The sequence below is a fragment of the Protopterus annectens genome, chromosome 2.part1 (assembly GCF_019279795.1).
Source record: "Protopterus annectens isolate FY-2018-M chromosome 2.part1, PAN1.0, whole genome shotgun sequence".
NCBI classification, from domain to species: domain Eukaryota; kingdom Metazoa; phylum Chordata; order Ceratodontiformes; family Protopteridae; genus Protopterus; species Protopterus annectens.
The window spans coordinates 773,891,502-773,914,694 of NC_056729.1; the positions used below are offsets into that span (position 1 = coordinate 773,891,502).

General features: G+C 37.2%; 1 protein-coding gene across 1 annotated transcript in view; it reads right to left on the minus strand.

Annotated features, from left to right (window-relative positions):
- Positions 1 to 23,193, minus strand: part of LOC122794911 — a 221,540-nt gene that overhangs the window by 102,424 nt on the left and 95,923 nt on the right. The window contains exon 3 of the mRNA XM_044063504.1: positions 11,326 to 11,437. Within this exon, the coding sequence (XP_043919439.1) occupies positions 11,326 to 11,437 (112 nt within the window). The remainder of the gene's footprint in view (positions 1 to 11,325; positions 11,438 to 23,193) is intronic.

The window sequence follows — 23,193 nt, forward strand, 5'->3', positions numbered from 1 at the left end:
GGATTCAAGGAATGTAACCTGGTCCCTGATGTTATCTGGTGACAGACACCCAATCTGTCATAATATAGTAAAGAGACATGCTGTCCCTTATGCTTCTTCAGCTTTGTTTACTATATTAAAGTCCTTATAGGTAGTGAAGAAGGCAAATGACTTTTATACAAGACATGGAAAGAAGAGAAAAAAAGATTTTATTTCAGTTCTACTTAAATATTTTTACATTGCACCTATAGTGACATGTGAGGTGATATTTATTTGTACATTTCTGTTTTTCCATGTTTTAGCCAAAAGGTTATCTGTTTACATTTCTTTTAGTTTGTTCTATGACTTTAGTCTTATAGCTTATTTACAGTCATGGTAAGACTGTGTTTCTACATTATACTGTGCTTCTATCTCTATAAGAACAATTACTTGTAATTTAAACAATGCTGGTCCTTGTAGTCTGCAGTTTTATTCACTGTTGTGGCAGAACTGTGAACTACTGACAGATTTAAGCATTACTTAGTTATGTATTTCTGAATTTTCAGTGTTACTGGTAAATTTCTTCATGATCTGGTACCTTAAACTGTAGTACTATGACAATAATGGGAGTATTAATTATTTCTGCTTCAGTGCTTTTACAAATGATGATATTCCAGTTTTGCTCCTACAGTTTTATATTCTGCTTATCATCTACCTGCTTAAAGATGCATTTCCGTGTCTTTCTGTTCCCATGCTCTTTATCTTTACAACAACCACTCATTTACACATTAAGCTAAAGTTTATGAAATTCTAGCCTGCCTGGGATCATTGAACTGTACCTCAGAGAAGATGCATTCCAGTGTCTTTCTGTTCCCCTGTTGTTTGTGTCTGCCCCATCCCCCCTAAGACATTAAGCTATTTTTTTTTTGAAAGAGCTCCAATATTAGCTCTGTTTGATTGGATCCCTCTCTAGCTAGCCTGCTATATCCAGCACAGAGCTATCCCCACCCTGGGTCTTTTATGTAAGATATGGAGAGGTGTGAAAAGCACTGAACTGTCAGTAACAAACTTTGCATCAAAAAGGAAAGAGGAAAAAAAAAGCGTTTCTTTCAATTTTGCAAGTCCATCTTATAGCGACCTGTGTGGTAACACTTCTTTGTACGTTTCTGCTTTTTTTTTTCCTTTTCTTGCCAAAAAAGTTATCTGTTTACATTTTAGTTTGTTTTGGGACCTTGGTCTTGTAGCTTATTTACAGTTGTGGGAAGATTGTTATTTGTACATGATACTACACTTCTATCTCCACTAGTAAAATTACTCATAAAAGCTAGCTGCTTGTATTTTAAACCCTGCTGAGCCATAGTCTGGTAGTTTCATTCATAGTTGTAGCAGAACTGTGAACTACTGCCATATATGAGCCTTATTTAGTCATTTATTACTGTACTTTTTTTTCCATAAACAGTGTCACCGGTTAAGTTTCTGCATAGTCTGGTGCTTTAAACTGTAGGAGAATCACAGTAGTAAGAGTATTGTTTTTTCTCCTCCACGATTTGTGTCAGTCCTTTCACAGTTGTTAATATTCCAGTTTTGATCTTACAGTTTTATATTCTCCTTATCATTTACCTGATTAAAATTGCATTCCAGTACCTTTCTGTTCCCCTATTCTTTGTGTCTACCCCATCCGTCCAGAGACATTAAGCTAAAGTTTATGAAATTCTAACCTGTTTTGGGGTCATTAACCTGTAGTTCGAAGAAGTTGCATTCCAGTTCCTTCCTGTTCCCCTGTTCTTTGTGTCTGAACTCCCCTCAAAAAAAAAACATTAGGCTGAAATTTATGAAAGAGCTCTAATATTGGCTTTATTTAACTGGATCCCTCTCTAACTAGCCTACTTCTTCCTTGATTTTTCCTGACCTTCCCTGCCTTTTCCTGTGGTGGTTTTATAGGTGCATAGGTGTATACTAACAGTCAGTAAGACCTAGCCACCCAGCCCAAATGTGAAATATAAATCTGATTTATATAAGGGTGAATTACTGACTGCCTGTGTCCATCAGTGACATAGGCACCAGACCAGGGATGAATTTCCAATTACTTATGCATTGGTCCAAGTAGCACTTAAATAGGGTTAAAAAGACACTCTACTTCACATGGATGGGGAGCCTTTTTCAGAGAATGGGAATTCTCTGAGAAACACATCAGTCTCTCCAACATGTCCTATTTATGTGGCAAGTAAAATGTAGGCCTTTTGATCTAGTAGTTCTGATGCTGTTTGTTTTGCAGATGTACAAGAGGCTCATCAAAACAGAATCCAAGGATGCCTTGTAAGCCAGGCAAAGATCACTTCTCAGACATCTGTATGATGCCAAGTAAAGAGAAAGGGCTTTCAGATGATCAACAGAGGACATTGTGTTTGCTCCTGTATTCTTTTTGTAAGGAGCCTTGTGGACATTCTAGTTGTTGCATGTGTCTGGTCAGGTACATACCAAAAGGTGGCATTATACTGTATGATGAGCCTGATGAGGGCTGAGTACATTGTTATGATGATCACTATGGACCTAGATGCCATGCCCTTGCTTATAGTCTGAGTAAATGATGTAGTTACCTCGGGTGGCCAACTTCCCAAAAGGTGCTATGGAACAAAAAATACATTTATTGGCAGTGAGTCTTAAGCCATGGCTTTGGCACCAAGCACTTGTTTGTGTTAGGCCTTTCTGATGGATATTCTCATCTTGATGTTATTCAATGACTGCTCTCAGTTTGCAATCATCCATGAACTTGGTCAGCCAGAGGCCTTTGACACTGGTTTTGACCTCTGAGAAAGATGGCAAAGTGGAGCAGGCCCAGCACAGAGTCTTGAGAAACTCCACTGGTGACCAGCCTCTTTGTGGAGATGGTCTCACCCATCCTAACCTCTTGAGTCCTACCCATGAGGCAGCTAGCTATCCAATGTGTTAGAAAGGGTTTTCTGCCTAGTTCCATAAGTTTATTGAAAATGACTGAGTGAGCTATTGTATCAAATGCTTTGCTCAGAGGTGAGTTCAAGGTCAGCTGTGTGGGGGCAATAAAGAATACCCTCTTGAAGTGACTTCACTTATATCCCTTTTTGCATCTGTTCAGTGCTCTTCTGCTCTTGAGTAGTGTCATAGTAGGACACCTAACAGCACCATGATACCCCCTAATAATACCTACGTATGTATGGTGCATGCCTGTGTATGCACGGTGTATACCTAAACCACATGTCATAAACATTGTGGATCAATCATGCATTATGCAGTCTGAGACCAGCACTCTTTGAGAGCAGTCCTAAACCCTTGCCACAACATCACAAAGAGATGTCCTGACTTTGCATCACTTTGCAGCACCAGAGTAAGTCAGTTTGTTTCTATGAAAGGATTTATACTTTAGAGTAAACACTTAGATTTTGTTTCCCTCTGCAACTCCCTAAGAGAAATGATAGCATGTTGTTTAGGGCTTCCTGACATGAGTTTGTCTTATTTGTGATCAACTCACAAAAGAGAGATTACACATTAATGAAACCCCCAGGAATGCCAAAAAGCCTTCAGAAACAAAAAATATAATGACAAAATGCTTTGCAGGGCCATACCCCCACCCTATCCACTCCCCTACTTTTATATCCCAGCTCCGAGGTCACATCTTCGTAAGGAAAGATAAGATTCCCAGCAGATCAGCAATTCAATTGACCTTCCAGGGAAAAATCTTGACCGTAGCACATTAGTGATCAATCATATGCATGCCTATAAATAAATATTGATTACTAGATTATTGTGAACTGGCAAAACTCCCCTTTATTTATGCATATTCTTTGCTTTTACATTTGTATTCACAAAAACTCAGGAAAGCAATGAGGGAAGAAAAATAGTTGAGTAATTATTAGGTCAGGAAAGCTATTTTAAAATAACTGCAGAACATGAATTGAAAAAGTTGGTACTTCAGAAATCAAAGGTAAAGGTAACATATGAATAGGTTAGTAAAATAAATACATAAATGCATATATATATATATATATATATATATATATATATATATATATAAGCACTACAGAATCCTGAAAGCCCAAAATCCTTAAGACCAAAATCCTGAGATGAAAATCCTGAAAACTCAAAATCCTGAAAACACACTGGATACCAACACTAACTATGTTGTAGCACAAGTACATACAGAAACATATTACCCTTCAACTATATGCAGAGGGGCAAGCCCCCCTGCACCCCCCTATACCCCCTTGCTACATAAATATAACAACTCGAGACTACATTTCAGTACACTAAATGCAATCTTGGAGTTTTTTTATATTTAAGTAGCAAGGGGTCTGGGGGTGCAGCCCCCCAAATGGGGGGATGCAGAGGGGCTTGCCCCCCTGGTTATATTTGGAGAAGAGCAATATGGTTTGTGTTTTATTTGTTTCTGTATGTACTTGTGTTGGAATATAGTAAGTGTTGCTATCCTGTGTGTTTTCAGGATTTTGAGATTTTTAGGATTTTGAATTTTCAGGATTTTGGTCTCAGGAATTTGGTCTTCAGAATTTTGGGCTTTCAGGATTCTGTAGTGCTTTAAAACTTCTTTTAGCAGGGAGGTTAAGACCTCCTCACCCCTTGTGTGGGGGAAAGCCCCCCCAAACCACCAGAGCTGATATATATATATATATATATATATATATATATATATATATATATATCATAAAAAACTCTCGAACTGCCCAAGGATATATCCAAAGAAACCACGTAGCACCCAAGAACTGTATGCAGCAGTCGACCAAACACAATAACGTTGATGTAGAATGCAGAGTAAATAGACAGTTTAAATAGAGAAAAATTTTTCTCTATTAAATGTTTTTGGATTACATGGTTTGGAGACTACAGTGATTTTATAGTGATACAGTGATTTAAACTGCCTATTTACTTTGCATTCAACATCAACGTTATTTGTTTTGGTCGACTGCTGCATACAGTTCTTGGGTGCTACGTGGTTTCTTTGGATATATATATATATATATATATATATATATATATATATATATATATATATATATATATATATATATATACCAACTCTGACATCATTATAACTTGGAGAAAAGATAATATTCTGAGAAATGGCATCCGGACTTAGTATATGTAAGTCCGACCTTTTGGCCATTATTTTCTGTATTTCGGGACTTGCTTTAGCTGGTTCCGACATTTCAAATGGTTATCATAGTTACACATATCCATCCATCTATCAACATATACTTGTATAAAATATGAGAAATGGATTATGTTAGGTACATTTTTTTAGACACAGTATCAGCTGAAATGCAGTGCTGTCACATAATTCATTCTATAAAATGTACAGTACTTTGATGAATCCTTACATGACTCATGTGAAAACGTATCCCTAAGACCAACAGAGTAAAAAATATTGATCAAAACTTCATTCACATCTAAGGACACTGCCTCTAAATATTTTCAGAAGTAAAATAATCTTGATATCAGTAAACCTGGGAAAGGAATTAATGAGCAAAGCATCAGTGTGTGAGTTGTTGTTGTGTCTTTCGGCTTTTCCCAGTTAGGGGTCGCCACAGCGGAACTCCGGTCCACTAATGATTGGCAGTAGATTTTTACATGCCGAGTTGCCAGCCCTGACGCACAACCTTCAACGAAGGTACACCCATTCACGCATGTCTCCACGCAGAAGATGCTCTAGCTGAGAGTCGAACCGGACAGCGTCTTACTGTGAGGCGATATATTTGAGTATATTGCAAATGTTTGTGCAGGATTTGCACCACTTGAACACTCATACATGCTTCTCATGTATGTAGTCCATATTCAGTTACCCCTAACACCTGTACTTTTTAGAAAGAATGTATCCTAATAAATACCTGGTACACTGAAAATGGGTTCAAAATTGTAGTATCATTTCTTTTAGTGAACAACCCCTAACCTCACATATAATGTAGATAATGTTTCAATAGGAAAATAAAAATGTGACCAGGAACCTGCTATATCATTTGATATTTTCCTGTCTTTTGATCATCATTTGAGAACTAGACCAAAAGTCTTTCTACTTAGTACAACTTTCAGCCGAGGACACATCATCTAGATTCAAAGATGTCATCCTTTCTTTAATTCAGTATTGATTAGACCAGCTATAGACTACAATGCCCCTCAGTTGATATAATAAACAACTAAAGAAGCCTCCAGATGTTTATAACTAAGAATATTTCAAGCTTAAAGACACTGAGGCTAGAAGTTCTATCCTTTTGCTCAATATCTTATTTATTCCTTAGGGATGATCTGTGCCTCGACTACTGCTCTGTTAGAGACTCTGTTGTCCTTAATTTCCTGTATCTCCAGATGTCTAATGGCTAAATAAACATCAGAACCAGAGACCTAAGTCTTCAGCAGATAAATAGACATCCTGGATGAACAGGTTAAGCAGAGCAATGCATCATAATCCTACAAACAGAGCATGAATTATTAGGTAGGTACCCTCAAGTATATCCCAGGACTAACTGGCCTGGCCCAACGTGAAGAAAGAGGTACATTAAGTGAGTGGGTATGGGTAAGGCATTATAATAATCCTAATTGTTAACTAGATATTCCCACTGAACACACACAGTCTCTTTTTAGATGCAACCCAGGAGTAATGCCCAGTTAAGTGACTTGCTGAAGATCACATAGTAGGCAAATTAGAGCTGAGGGAATCAAACCCTGTACCACAGGAACTACAGCTCACAAACCCCAATCTCCACACCAAATGATGGCCACAAGACTAAATTGTCTAGAAACTCCTATAAATCCTTTCAAACTCACTAAACTCACTCAACTCAAATTTTGTGAACCATTAGAGATCCAAAATGCATTATAATTTGATTATTGTTTTGGTAAAGGAAAGAATGCAGGTACAGGAAACATGCTGGGTCAGAAACAAATGAATCAGCTTGTATTATACATCATTCCAGAACAAAATATTACAAACATTATTTTATTGTCTCTGGCTGTTTCATTATTTATTTATTTGTGCTTGTTAACCAGTTTGATAGGTTGGTAACTGACACTTTACAACCATTACCCAGCCCAAAGAATAAAATGCAGCAGACAGAGTAGACACAAGTGTACACAGGAATTTAGCAACAAATATATGCAATATACAATTGTGCATAGGGATTTAGCAACAGCCATATGCAAATATATACAAATAAATGAAACTTAATGACAGATAAAAGGGGAGTATGTAACTGAGAAAGATCTAAATAAATTCTATATAAACAGCATCCTATATACATGGTAGAATCTTCAATACATTAAGTTAATGCACTGACGTTTTCTTAATGTAATAAAGTACTGATCAAAACAGTGCTATAAAAATAGCAGTTGGATTTAACTAATTAGATTGTTTGATAATTTAAAATCACAGACAGTTATTTGGTGCCTTTGAAACATTTGCAGGTGTTTTCTTTGCCAATATATATTTTTCTACCTTTTCTTATACATCGGAAAATGTGCTAAGGCTATAATATTATCAGACAGACTGTTCCAATTTTGTGAAAGATGTTTTGCAAGTAGAGATGAAAACATATGGTCTGTTTAGTTTTAAGGAGCTGGAGTTATAAAGTATGAAGATTCATGAACAGACCTGGCATGAAATAACTTGAAAATGAGGTATTAACTAGGTAGTGTAAACTCAAATATGATGCACAAATTTTTTTTTCCCTTTGGTAGAAGGGAGTAGAGTTTCTTTAAGGTGAAAAATGAGTGGAAAAGCTATATTGGTTAATCATTTTGGAGACCCAAAAATCATGACAGTGGACTTGTTAGTTTTGGCACATAGTTTATTTTCTGAAAGACAGTTCCAAAGGGAGGCAAAAATGATGTTGCATACTTAGTGTCATCTCTAGAATATGTTTTTGTGCCAAGGAATAAAACAATATAGTCTGCATACTTGGTGATATATTTAGGTGAGGAACAAAATTCAAGCTGTAAACCAATTTAGTCTTCCTGTCCTAACTTAAAGTTTTGGAGTGATTGACTGGCCCCAAAACATGTTGGATAGATTAGATAGGAAAACAAGGATGCTTCATGCTCACCAAATGATTTATAAAAATCAGTGCATACCAAGATTATATATTCCCCCTTCCGAAAGAGGGATGGGCCTCCTTGAAATTGATTATATGTATAGATCTGCAACTGTGGGACTCTACACATATTTTCTGACCTCACAAGACCCAAATGTAGTGAAAGTTTTGAAACATGAGGAGAATAAATCTAAGATGACTTCTCTGCTTAATCTAGCAGAAGCTTATCGGTGTCAAGAAGGAATGGAAATCAAACGAGAAATAGATAAAAATCAGGCAGCAACTGAATGTGCAAAGAAACAGAAGAAAGAATATAAGGTGAAGGACCAGGTGAGAAGGCAAGAAATGTGGAAAAAGCATAAATATAATTGCAAGTATAGAAAACTTCTGAAAGAACCTCATGTTGATCAGGAACAAACACAGGATTGGTTAAGGAGAGGCAAATTCAAACCAAGAGATGAAAGATTAATATTGGAGGCCAAGATAGTGGGCTGTGTACACATTTGTTTATAAAGTCCATTGAACATGTGGGAGAAACGGACAAATGTAAGCTTTGTAAAACCGAATTGGAAACAGTTGCACACCTCATTGCTGTTTGCGAGATACTAGTGGCAGAAGGACTATATACTGAAAGGCATAATAATGTGGTGAGACTGTTGCACTGGGGATTGTGCAAACATTATGATACTGAAGTGGCCAAAAAACACTGGAAAAATGAGCCACAAAGCATCATAGAAAATGAAGAAGTCTACATCACATAGGATCATCCATTACCAACAGTTCAAAAGATAGATGTTAGAAAACTGGATATAGTGGTCCAAGAAAAGAAGACAAAGAGTAGCATTGATCATTAAAACTGCCACACCCAGTGACTACAGTGTCTTGTGTACAGAGAGACTCAAAATCATAAAATATCAGGATCTGCAGGCAGAAACGAGAGCAATGTGGAAGAAAGATACCCAGACAGTTCCAATAGTAGTAGGAGCAATGGGTCTTATAAAAAGAATTTCCGATCATATTTAGATATGTTACCAATACATGTAACACCATATGAACTGCAGAAGGAGTTATTACTGGGCACACTGCGGGTACTATGAAGAGCACTACTGGCTAACATCAAAGATTGAAACAATATTAATTTCATTAACTTTAATCGTACTTTGACTAAGGAATGAGGTCCATTCCCATTATGGTATTAGGAACCCAAAAGACTTGGAGAAATTAAAAAAAATAGAATCTGGAATACATTAAGTTAATGCATTGAAGTTTTCTTAACGTAATAACAAAGTACTGATCAAAACAGTGCTATAAAAATAGCAGATGGAATTAACTAATTAGATTGTTTGATAATTTAAAATCACAGACAGTTATCTGGTGCCTTTGAAACATTTGCAGGTGTTTTCTTTGCCAATATATATTTTCTATCTTTTCTTATACATCAGAAAATGTGCTAAGGCTATAATATTATCAGATAGACTGTTCCAATTTTGTATAAAATGTTTTGCAAGTAGAGATGAAAACATATGGTCTGTTTAGTTTTAAGGAGCTGGAGTTATAAAGTATGAAGATTCATGAACAGACCTGGCATGAAATAACTTGAAAATGAGGTAATAACTAGGTACGTTGATATACCCATGACCGGAAGCAATTTGCCTTGCTTATGAGGTACATTGGTGCTCTCTGTGGTAGGCTAAGTTTATAAAACAAAAGATCTTGTTTTCTGTTGTCTGATGTAAGAACATGTGCATTGAAATACTGGTTATTAGTGGTAAGGCATATTCTATTCTGGGTGTTAAAACATTCATTGCAATGGCTTGATGTGTTTCATATGTGAGCAGATTAGAAATATACCCCATCCTTAGTTGTTGGGAGACTTTGAAGGTTGGGTTTTTGATGTGAGAATGAAAAGAAAGGTTATCCTCAAGTATGATACACAAATATTTTTTTCCCTTTGGTAGAAGGGAGTAGAGTTCCTTTAAGGTGAAAAATGAGTGGAAAGGCTATATCGGTTAATCTTTTTGGAGACCCAAAAATCATGATAGTGGACTTGTTAGTTTTGGCACATAGTTTATTTTCTGAAAGACAGTTCCAAAGGGAGGCAAAAGGATGTTGCATACATAGTGTCATCCCTAGAATATGTTTTTGTGCCAAGGAATAAAACAATATAGTCTGCATGCTTGGTGATATATTTAGGCGAGGAACAAAATTCAAGCTGTAAACCAATTTAGTCTTCCTTTCCTAACTTAAAGTTTTGGAGTGATTGATTGGCCCCAAAACATGTTGGATAGATTAGATAGGAAAACAAGGATGCTTCATGCTCACCAAATGATATATAAAAATCAGTGCATACCAAGATTATATATCCCCCCCTTCCGAAGGAGGGATGGGCCTCCTTGAAATTGATTATATGTATAGATCTGCAACTGTGGGACTCTACACATATTTTCTGACCTCACAAGACCCAAACATAGTGAAAGTTTTGAAACATGAGGAGAATAAATCTAAGATGACTTCTCTGCTTAATCTAGCAAAAGCTTATTGGTGTCAAGAAGGAATGGAAATCCTTTTGGTAGAAGGCAGTAGAGTTCCTTTAAGGTGAAAAATGAGTGGAAAGGCTATATTGGTTAATCTTTTTGGAGACCCAAAAATCATGACAGTGGACTTGTTAGTTTTGGCATATAGTTTATTTTCTGAAAGCCAGTTCCAAATGGAGGCAAAAATGCTGTTGCATACTTAGAGTCATCTCTGGAATATGTTTTTATGCCAAGGAGAAAACAATATGTTCTGCATACTTTGTGATATTTGGGTGAGGAAGGTCCCATGGTAGATTATTTATGAGTAGGGAGTATAGAAGGGGTCTAAGATTGAGTTTTAAGGAATTCCAGGTGAAGTGTGCCTGGACATAAAGGGAACAATTTCTGAAGAGATACAAAAATTTCTACTGGATAAATAACTCCTAAACCATTGTAATGCTTTGGGGACAGACCAAGGTCATATAATTTGACTTGGTCACGGTCAATCACTGTCTCACTCTTCTTCATTACGCTTTATATTTGAAAAACAGTTTGGGATACAACTAGGCCAGAATTCTCAATTATAAAGTTTTATTTTTGTTTGATATGAATCTAAACATATACTAATATTTAAAAATAGACTTACCAAAACTAGGCAAAATATTAAACTTTATGATATATAAACCAATATTTAGTCAAATAATTTTCTGTAGAAAATCCATATATACGCTAGAATAAGAGTTGTCTCTCATGTGCTGCTTAATTTAGTTATTTAAAATACTTACAGTCTTATTTCTGATAAAACTCCCAATACTGAACGAAAGGTCATTTTTAAGATCAGCTTGTACATTGAGATGAAATACGGCCCATGATATCACTCTGCTCTTTCCGATATATCTAAAACAGGACATAGAGAAATAGGGACATTAAGTTATTTCTAGCAAAAGTGAATTTTAATTTGCACAAAATTTAACACTGCTAATGTGTGGATTGAAATGATTCATTGTGAATGATTTTGTAACAGTCAAAGCTTTTATAATAATAAATATTTGACAAAACTCACTGAGCACCAAAGACAATACTTGTTAGGTAAGTTTGACAAGGAAAAACAAAAACAACAGAAATAAGAAAATAAAATGAAAATATTTCATTTTTATTTTGGCAGTGAAAACATTCATTCATTCATTCTCTGAAAATGTGTTTATCTTAATCAGAATTCATAGGAATCTTTTAGCATTTCCCAGCACTCAGAGGATGTAAAGCAGGGTATTAAGTCTGGATGGTCCGCCAGTCCAGTGAAGGAAATAAACACAGACGTGTGCATGCACACACATGTGCACATATAACTACAGACAATTTAGAGGAGCACCAGTTGATCCACTGCATGTCTTTGGGACATGGGAAGAAACCAAAGTATGTGCTAGAAGCTAACACAGAACCAGAGAAGATATGTATACTCTACACAGAAAGAACTCCAACTGGAAAGTAAACTAGAAAAATGCAATTATGGTGCAACAGTGCTAATCACTACACCACTATTCCACCATCCCATTAAAACCATACACACAAATGTGGTTTCTTATATACAGGGTGAGCGTTCATTTACAGTACAAGGAAAACTCCAGCTTAGAGCAAAAGCAAAACACAATATTAATGTGTGAAGAAGGTTCCATGATATAAACTTCAGCCTGCTTAGAAGTGTCAATCATTTACCTAGTAAGTGATATGTTTTCCTTACCTTTAAAAGAAAACCACATTCAGTTCAATATTCTTTAATTAATGAGCAGGTAAAGAAGAGCTGTGTTGAAAACTAACACAGAAGAACAGGTGGGTGAGCTGCCATGAAAATCCCAAATTAAAAGTTCAAATGAATGCTATAAATGGGCTGCAACTGAAACAAAATGCACAGAAACAGGTTCCATGCAACTTTGCTTGCTTTATTTTATGCAGCTGCTGGTCCACATTGCACTTGCCTTAGGAATGTTATCAAATGAATGTACTAAAGAATTGGTTAGACTTCATTGCAGCCTGTAGGTATAAGCAGACTGATGATTTTTTTTTAATCAGCTCTCATAATACTGAAAGAACACCTTGATATCATTTTCAGAAGAAAATGTTAAAATGTGAATCCTGAAAGGGCCCAGAGCTTGAAAAATGGTGTTATCCTGACATGTTGACATGGAATGATTACATTAATCACATGATAATTACTTTTAATAGGTGAACCGTCCACATCTACACAAAAAGACAATGAAGGCAGAGTGCATGGGAAGTGTCCCTCAAACCTCCATAATAAGTAGAGTGTATGCTATTTCTTTATTAGTAATGTTTTCAGATCACTTTTTACATGCTCAGCAGTGGAAACAAATATTTCCACTATACCAATAAATGTGTAGAATATCAGCAGCCCAGTGTCTGCTGAAGATGATGATAACAGTTATATTTATAAGGCAACCTGAGGAAGGTGGCACACAGTCTGCAAGTTTAAGGGCAGGGTCACTCACCCCACAATGTGTTGGTAACTCTGCAGGAAGTGAAAGTGCATCACAAAGTCAAGCACATGCTGACATTACATTCATGCTTGTACAGATGGAACACCCTGCATCTGTACACCAGTATCTCCAAACCCAGGCAACCACTTTGAGAATGATGGCAGACATTCAAAGGCAACAGTGACCCAGTGACACCTTCACAAAGGGGAGCCAGGCACAAGAATTTGTCACAGCTACCCCAAAAACGCACATAGCATTGACTGCCAAGTAGCAAATATGCAGTGACATAGTTAGGTCTCAGAGCACTACCCCAAAGAGTTATTTGGAAATGGCCAGATTCCTCCAAGGTTTATGTTAGGATTTCCAACGCTATATGGAAATGGCACAGAGTAGGAATAATGCCAGTATCACAATGATGCATAGCATGGTGGCACACCAAGCATCTGTTGAGTGCCTTCATATGTACACTAGTTAGGACTTACCAGACTCAAGCAGGATTGACTGTTAGAAGGGGAAGAGAATGGGGTACTACCTGGACATGTGGGGGCAGTTCACATGAGACTACAATTGCTTCTCAAGAAAATACTATAAGTAGTCAGGTGGAACAAGCCCAACAGATTTCATGCAAGCCATGACAGCATTAATCTACACCTAGCAAAACTTCTCATCTGAGATACAGATCACAGTCCCTCAGCACTGTTAAATCAGTGTCTGCAGGATCACCTGTATCGAGTAGGTCACCATATTGGACCAGCTCACTATCAAGCTCTCATGGCAGCCCCTCTTCAAAATCACTTGCACCATCACATAGCCTATCTTTTCCAGATGTGAATGACACATTTGACTTTGACCTACGGTGAATCGAGTATAACATTTCTGTTACTTACAGTATGAGCTTCACAAACACAGGTGAATGTTTAACTTGAAGGGAATTAAGTTATTTAAAGGGGGGGGGCAACACTTTTCAACTGTGTACATTTCATTCCTGTAATGGAACTGCTTAAAACCTTATTGAACTGTGGAAAGAAAGGTGTATGCCATAGCATATGATTGGTACGAGTATTACCATTAATGCTGTATGCATTGACATTGTTACAGCTGTGAATTAACTACAAGGAAACACTAATAACAAAAAAATTGCAGATTAAAATGAGTATCCTGCCAAGTAAACAAACACTGCTGACACTTCAACCTCACCAAAGCACAAATTATTGTGCCTGACAAAATAATCCGATGTGCAGTGACTGAACACGCAACATACTTCAAACTGAAAAAGCATTCCACATTAGGACATTTAGTATGTGCATACTTAGGTAAACCATCTTCCTAGAATTTATTGTGCAAAACACTTAAAATGTGATTATGAATTATATGAAACCTTATGACATCACTGAACAGGAGTCAGTGAGTACTCAGACCACTTTTATAAGCAATAATATAATTAACTGTTTTGAAATAAGAAAAAAAATAATAATCATTTGAAGTTGAGAAGGAATGTCAGATGAACAGTGACAGTAGATCATGCACCGCACAGCATAGCTACTCATATCACTGTATAAATTATATTCTGTGCTTTTTTGTAAGAAAGGAAACACTAACCCAGATGTCTTGGTCAATAGTTCTGAACTAGTTGCTGCTTCTTTACCTGCGCAGTCATACGCCATGCATGAGCTGCTGTTGGCTGGTCACCATTTGTCATAATGGGACTGGAACTGGAAGCTGCAGTGACATCATAGGTCACTTCACCACCAGACAGGTGCATGACATACCTCTCAACTATGCCGAATTCCTCGGCATTTATTGATTTTGAGGTCCAAATAATGAGGTGCCATGAATTTTTGATTGGCCCCTTTATTCCCAATTAATTCCTGGCCTTTTTTTAAATCTTTTCCACCTTGGAAATCTTCTGCTGGCGTCATCACATGAGGAATGACATCAGCATCGCGAGCAGCCTGCCAGCCAGTCAGAATTTGGCTGAGGGCTCGAGGGGTGTTACTGTCTGAGTGTTTACATTTGGGTAGCAGCAACGTGTGTCTTGGACAGTCCAGACTTCAGGACAGGTGAAGCAGCAGCTAATCCGAATATTCTGATATGATTCCTAAAGGCAAGTACAGAGCTTAGCGCTTCTTTCGAGACTGAGACAGCAGTATTAAGTTCAGTTAGGTTAGAGAGGGTCAGGTTAGGAGTCGGGACTCGGGAACGAGACTGCATAGAACTACTACAGTAACACAGGCTACAGCTGCAAAGCGAGAGAGCAGCAAGCCAGCAACAGAGTCACCCAGTAGTGTTTTTTTATTTATTTTTAATTAGAAGTGAAGTCTAATTTTTACAACTTACAGTCAGTCACTGCTACCCGTTCATTTCAGACTTCAGTCAGTGCAACAGAGTTCCAGGCAGCAGCAGCAGCAGTCAGACTTGGGTCAGAGCAATGGTGCTACAACCAGCCCGACATGAAGAAATATTTTACTTCTTCGAGTTCTTCCCCCAGCTCCTCCTCCACCTCCATGTAAGAAGATAAAAATAATTACTTGCGTAACTATTAAGTACATGATGGCAGCCTATGTTACAAGCTACTTCAACCTTTAAAACATGTTCATGAAGGGAAGACCTTTAGTTCTCTTTGAAAAAAACATCTATAGGTACATTGCAGGATTGGGTCCAACTCTTTACCCTACTGCATACTTTTGGTGATGTATATTTAGTAGTGATTATATACTAAAGCTATTTTGTCAGTCCTCTAAACTTTATATGCTATTTCCAGCAAATATATTTATATGTGTTCTCTCTGAAAGTTATTTGTGCATCCTTGTGTATATCTGCAACATATGTGTTACATGCAGAGATGTAACTAGACTGGAGCCAAGCAGGCAGGTGCTCTGAGAGTGGAAGCTGCCTGTGGGGTGCAAGCATGGTACGATCATTTATTTACAAAGCTGCAAGGATATTGGGGCTTCATAAATAAAAGCCAATACTGCATTAGTGTTTGCAAATGGAACTCAGTGTGTGCTAGTAACTGCAGCAAAGTGTTTGTTATTCCTCAGCTTTGGGTTCAGGGGCACTAGTCTGGGAAACTCTCAACGGTGCCACATTACATAGCTACACAGCTTTGGCTAGATGCATATGTCATGCTTATTACCTCTCTGACAATGAAAGTAATATCACACATTTGTTATGTAATTTACTGACTTTTACTTCAGTTTTGGTCATAGTCTCTCACTTAGGCTTATGGATACTTTTATACTTTGCAGAACTCTGATGAAAATGGGGATTTGTAGAAAAGCAAAATGTGAGCACACCAACAAAGCTGAGCAGAGACAAATAAAGCTTTATTCTTCCAAAGTTGTAGTGTATCAGTATTATTGTAAAAGGATGAGTACTTTCGCTGGGTTACCACTTCCTCAGATCCACATAAAATGACAGTTAAAACAGACAATTTATACAAATTAAAATAACAAGTTACTTTAAAATAACAAATCGGATTCAGCTTCTTTTAATTAGTGCTGGCTTTAAAGGTACACTAGCATTAAGCTCTGGATCTCTGTGGGCTTGCAGTGCTATTATCCATTTAACCTCCAGATTCTCTAAATACTTATTCACATCTCCTCTCCTTATACCAGGTCTGACCTGTTGTAGAACTCTAAAATGAAAAACATTATGACCTGTTTTGCCTGTGTCTGCTGCCAAAGCATTGGTATGTACATTATTCCTTATATTGCTAGCGTGTTCCAAGATCCTTTCCTTAAGCTTACGCATTGTTTTTGCTACATAAAATCCTTGACACTGTGTGCAGGTTGTTAGATATACTAAGCAGTTACTATTACAGGTAGCAGACAATCTTGGAATAAACTCCCTTCTGTTACTGGGATGAATAAACACTTGTTCTTTTACAATAAATGTGCATACTTTGCATTTCCCACAGGGAAGGGTTCCTGGTCCTTGTGCGGATTCCATCCCTGAGCACTTGGGACCATAGCATAAAATCCTTTGCAAACTCATATTGTTCGTAAAAATAAAAGTAGGGTCATGTCCAACCACCTTGTTTATTCCATCATCCACTAACAAGATGGGCCAATTTTTTCTAATAATGTCACAAAACTCATAGATGTTACTCAAACTGGTGAAAAGCACCTTTGGATATCTGGTGGTGAACTTAGTGTTGCCATGTGGTTTATTATGATTCTTATGTTTGAAAAATATGGCGCCCCTTTGTCAGTCCTATGCACCTCTATCTCTCTATGGACATTGGTTGTCAGCCTATCAGGGTAACCTCTATTCGAAAGGTCATGTAGAAAGGTATCAAGTGACTTGGTCAGGTCCATGTTGCTGGTATTAAGACGTGAGAGTCTCAAAGATTGTCCTTTGACTATATTTGGAAAGATTTGTGTGGGATGCATGTTTTTAACTGTCATTTTATGTGGATCTGAGGAAGTGGTAACCCCGCAAAAGTGCTCATCCTTTTACAATAAAACTGATACACTACAACTTTGGAAGAATAACGGTTTATTTGTCTCTGTTCAGCTTTGTTGGTGTGCCCACATTTTGCTTTCCTACATTTGGACTTTATTGTGTGTGAGCTGCCTTTGGCAGGATTGTGTGCTTTTTGTTCTACGTCTAAAATGGGGATTTCCAAGTTAGACATTCTCAAGAAAAAAATAAATAAATGCACACCTACATAAATGGTAAGTAAAACAATTTAATGATTATACATTAGCTTTACAGAAAATAAGTATACTGGCTAAGTTGCCTTTAGTAAAAGTTATACTGAAAACTCACTTGACCATCAAGGTATCCTAGTGCATGCATTATATGTTTCTGATGCTATTCTGAAGTGACTAGAACATGTATAACCATCAGTTATCCATTGAGTCAATGAGAGTAAATGGATTATGCTGATATAGCTCTCATAGCTGACTGTACCCAATGAATGATAGCCATCTTGATGTGATAAATGGAGGGGATAAATGCAATCTAGCAGTTACTGGATAGGATGAAAAACTATTAGGTGCTAGCAAGCTTCTTAATGTAGTCCTGGGTTTGATTCCCTAATTCTCCATTTGTTCCAGTGCATCTCCAGGAAAGGCACTTGACTGGACACAGTGTTCCTAGGTCACAATGAAAAGATAAACTTGTGCTTAGTAAGTTGTTAACAAGTCAATAAAGAAAATATAACATCCTATCTGGAAGGCAGTACCTGAAACAAACATGATGGCTTGGCCTATTCAAGATCTTGTAATGGAATGAGTGACCAATGACCACCATACCTTCTTTTTTGTTTGACAGGCTATATTTAGCTGATTTTGTTTTACATGAAAATGCATCCAGTATCCGCAGATGTTGTAGTGTTTGTGTGTGGAGTCTGGATAGTAGTTTTATTTTTTATTTTTATTTATTTATTTTTATTTTACATTTGTTGACCGGGAAGATCCGACTGGATATATGTCCATTTTCAGCGGAGTCCCGGGGAGAAAAGCTCCACATTGACAGTGAGTTACATACAAGTTACATAGATACATATTAATACATATTGTCATTAACAAACATAATTGGAGAAAAAAGGGCATATCATATATGGAATTAATAAAAAAAATTTATCTCATGAATAGCAAACATAGACAAGACATCCTTGAGAAAATATGAGACACGGACAACAGCGTAGTTTTACTTATACTAGGTAGTCCTCTTTTCAAAGGTGTAAGAAGTGTCTTAGGTAAGAAAAAGAAGAAAGGAGAAATTCTTAAGGGGGTGTGAGAGAGGGTCACGGAGAGTTCAAAAGAAGGAGATTGCTGGATAGAGGAGAAAAACCTACTTCTCCTATAGAGGAGATTTTATTGTGCCTGAGATGATGCATTCAGATTGTAAAATTAATATAGTAAAGATCCAAGCATTAAATTGAACAGACACTACTTCATGGTTATGAAGTGGTGATAGCTAAATGATCATTGATGGGTACTTATTCAGAAGTGATGTCAACTTGGGCAACATGTTTTCAGCCCTCGGAACTTTTCTTAGCTCAGGTCCTATTTGTTTTTCTAGCTGTGCTAGTGCACTCAGGTTGTGATTTTTTTTTTCAAAGTTAAAAAGTATCTTTGACCATGATGTAGTATGCAAAATATGGTTTGCGGGCTGGTATTTCATCAGCTAGAAATAGCTTTTTTATGTATTTGTAGGCATAGTAGGTTCATAGGGTGGTATTAGGTAGCAAGTAAGTAGACTAGTACAAGACAGTAAATTTTATTTTTATATAAGAGAATTTTATTTCCATTTTATACAAGTTCAAACTTTTGTGTTAATAATATAAATAATTTGTTGTTCTGGTTTATATTTTGTTATTTAATGAAGATGACTGAAGCGCACTGAAGTATTATTTTTATAAAAAATATTGTATTTGAGGTTTGCACAAGTTCAAATATTAATATAAATAAAACTCTATTGTTGTTCTTATTTTGTGTTTCATGATCATATTTTGGTTGTCTGTTCGTCAGGTTGCGTTTAAAAGTTGGTGTCCCACAATTCCCTTGGAGTGGGTGGTGGCTACAGATTTATGTATGCAAATTTTATGTTAATCAACATACAGATTTGTACCTATTTTTCATGGGCCCTTGCCGAGAATTTTGATGTTTCCAGGTTGAGAGGTATGGTGCATGATCATGTTGTGCAGAATTCAGCATGCAGTAAACATACTGCATGCAGTAGCTTGGTCATACTGAAGAGCACCCCCAGACTCATCCTGGCACCTGAAATGACTCTTCAAGAGGGCAAAGACCCTCTACCAATGACAATAAGGGTCTGGGACAGGGATGTGTTGTAGGTCTCTTCTGCAGCTCTACTTGGATTTCTCACTGGTTCTCATGAGCCATGGCTCCAGCAAATATCCAGCATCTCCTGAAAGAAAAAAAAATAAGACAGTGAGAGAGAGAGAGAGAGAGAAAGGGGTGGAGAACAAAACAAAAAAAAGTGGTTTTGCATTCAGCAATATATTTTACCATGAATAACTAGTTAAATAAAATAGAAAAACAAAAGAAAATATTTTCCACTTACCAACTAGATGACCACTGGGCATCCTAGCATTCAGTAAGAGCTGGTAGACTGAGCTAGTGTGCTAGATATGGGAAGCATGTGCACTGCCAGGATGCTGGGCAGAGGCATTGGCGATGCACCCCCATATATTGCACACTACCTAACAATTAGGTTCATAGATTCATAGGTTTATACTAGGCTATCTGCCCTAAGGCATTTATAAGCCTAGTCCAAAAATTGATGGAATGGTAGCTCTTCCTATTGCAGCACCAGTCAGCCTGCGGACTAGAAGGGGCCATAATGTCAACATGGGTGCAATGTTTTGTACTGAATACCTCATGGAGACATGCCACCCCATAAAGGCACTCATGGTCCTGACTTAGTCCTGAGGTGATATTGGAAACTGGATGTACTGATCCACACATGTCAAGATTATTTCCAAAAATGATGCAGTACTGTTGAGGCAGAAGTCTGTCAGATACCCAGTGTGTCCCCAGTTTGTCTCTAGAAGGTCCCTATGGCAAGTACATTGAGGGCTATACATTCCTTAGTATCCACAGGAACAGGAAGTCCAGGCATTCCTCCAGTTTCCCTGTGGTGGTCATACATAGTCACTAACACCCTTATAATATTTCTGTTCACTCTAAGTAGTGTCTCCTGATTATCAAAATTATATTGGTTAATTCACTGATTATATCTCCACCTTCTTGGCCAATGAGTGCATCTGGATGCAAATGATTTTGGCTCAGCCAAAACTAGCAGAACTTAATAGGAAATAGCAAGGCTAACAGCAAGTGACAGCATCTTCATGGATTGTAAAGTAAATAGCATAGGTGTGACTCCTCTTTATATAACATATCTGTGGATGGAGTGAAAATGCAGGAAAATGTCATTATGAATCAGAAACATGCGAGAGAATGTTTCATTAGCATATGCTGTTTTACATCCTTCCTCATTTACATCTCATTACGACTTTATTTACTTAGGTTTACTCATGGATATCGCTCGTTAGTGTTAACTAATGTTGTTGTTGTTGCGTCTTTCGGCTTTTCCCAGTTAGGGGTCGCCACAGCGGAACTCCGGTCCGCTAATGATTTGCAGCAGATTTTTACGCACAGAGTTGCCATCTCTGACGCACAACCTTCAACGAAGGTACGCCCATTCACGCATATCTCCACACAGAAGACGCTCTAGCTGAGAATCAAATGGGACAACGTCTTACTGTGGGGTGACAACGCTACCGCAGCACCACCACCGCAGTGTCCCGTTAGTGTTAACTAATAATAACTAATAAATAACTTATCTGCCACAGCAGAAATTAAATAATTAAATATTAGAGTAAAAGGCATACCAAAATTGTTACTGTTTCAAGGGTTGTGTCATTAAGATGCTTTAAAAATTTAAAGCATTATTTAAAAAAATTGCCATTTAAACTTCTTTAGTCAAACATGTTTTATAAGTCCCTGCCTCAATTACCTAAGCAGAAAAAAAATCAACCAAAAAATCTTCTTAAAATAAAAAATGTTTCAGAATGTGACCAAATTTTTGATACTGGCTGCACATTCCTTCCACTATGGCCTTAAGTTGAACCCTGAATTATGGCTGATATCAAATAAGAGCTGGCAAAAAATATCATAAAGGTTACCAGAAGGTGCACACTATAGTCCCCAATTCCCAAAGACTTGGTCGCAGTGTAAGCAACCATTTCGTTTATTTATTTATTTATTCATATATTTATTTATTTATGTATTTAACATTGGTTTACTGGGATAGTCAGACTGATTCAGGAACCCATTTTCAGCTTCAAATGATACATGAAAGTTAAGACAATTTATATGAACAAGATAATAAAAACAGGTATTTACACTGACAGCAGGCTGAGAGCAGGTGTTTTGGAATCTGATCCCTGTAGTAAGCCTGCTTTTGGATAGGCCTTACACCAAAATAAGTCACTTACACTGAGAGCAAGTTTTTCGGAATCAGGGCAGACTTACACTGAGAGCAACTCTTTTGGAATGTGGCCCACGTGTACACTTTGTGCAACCTTTCTGAGTCAATAGACAGCAACAGTATTGTGGTAGTGCTTTTCTTGAGTTCAGAATAGTTACCTCAAGGTATATACATAGTGTGCACCTCATATTCATCTTTACGAATCCTAATGATATTATTTTACGTTATCTTATTTACAGATATTGACTGCTTTAGTTTTATTTAGTGCGCTATCATATCTATCAGCTCTTTGTTTATGTTTCTCTTAAAATACATTGAAAAGTTACTTAACTGATTCACTTCCATTTCCTCTACAGTTCCTGTAGCTTCTGTCATGCAGCAAACATATTTCTGACTTAAAAAAGCCAGATTTTATTTTTTTCTTTATACTTGTTAATATAAAATTAAGCATTTTTATCCATTGCCAGTTTTCTTGCTGACAGTGTGGTCCAGTTAGAGACACTATCCCTCTGCACTGGTAAGGTAAACTGTAGACCCTCGTAAATGTGGCCACACAGAATTGGTGAATATGTGGAATAGGGAGTAGACAGTCACACAAGGTAGGCTTTTCATGAATAATAAATAATATGTACAAGGCTGCTCACAGTTTAACATAACATTCTTTACTTAAAGGACAAAGCCACATAGTGCTGTGACTGGCTGAGCAAGGTGGAAAGGGTAACTGACATTCCTATTTTTTCTTGAACAAAACATCTCTAGTTTACATTAAAATTTACATTTACATTTTATACTAAATACATAGAAGGGATAATACACCACTTCTTACTATATAAAAATATTCCTACATATTACTTTCTACGTCCTGAGCATTTTATTTCCTGGATTTTCAGCTTGATCTATCTGCTCACACCTGACACTGTCAGCTAGATAGCGCAGCGTGACCCTGCCTTATAAATAGCATTTGATGTCCACAGGCAGTATCAAGCTGCCCTGTCAACAGCAACTGCAGTACAATGCTCGGTCATTGCAGAATCATCAAATCATTACCAGGTATAACCCTACACTGCCAAATTATTTGCACTGATATTGTAGCATTTTTTGAACATGGGGACCACATCTTTTAAGGATAATGCCTTGCCAGTCAGTTTTCACAAAACTACTTGGAATAGGAAATTGACCAGTGTGGCAGAAAAC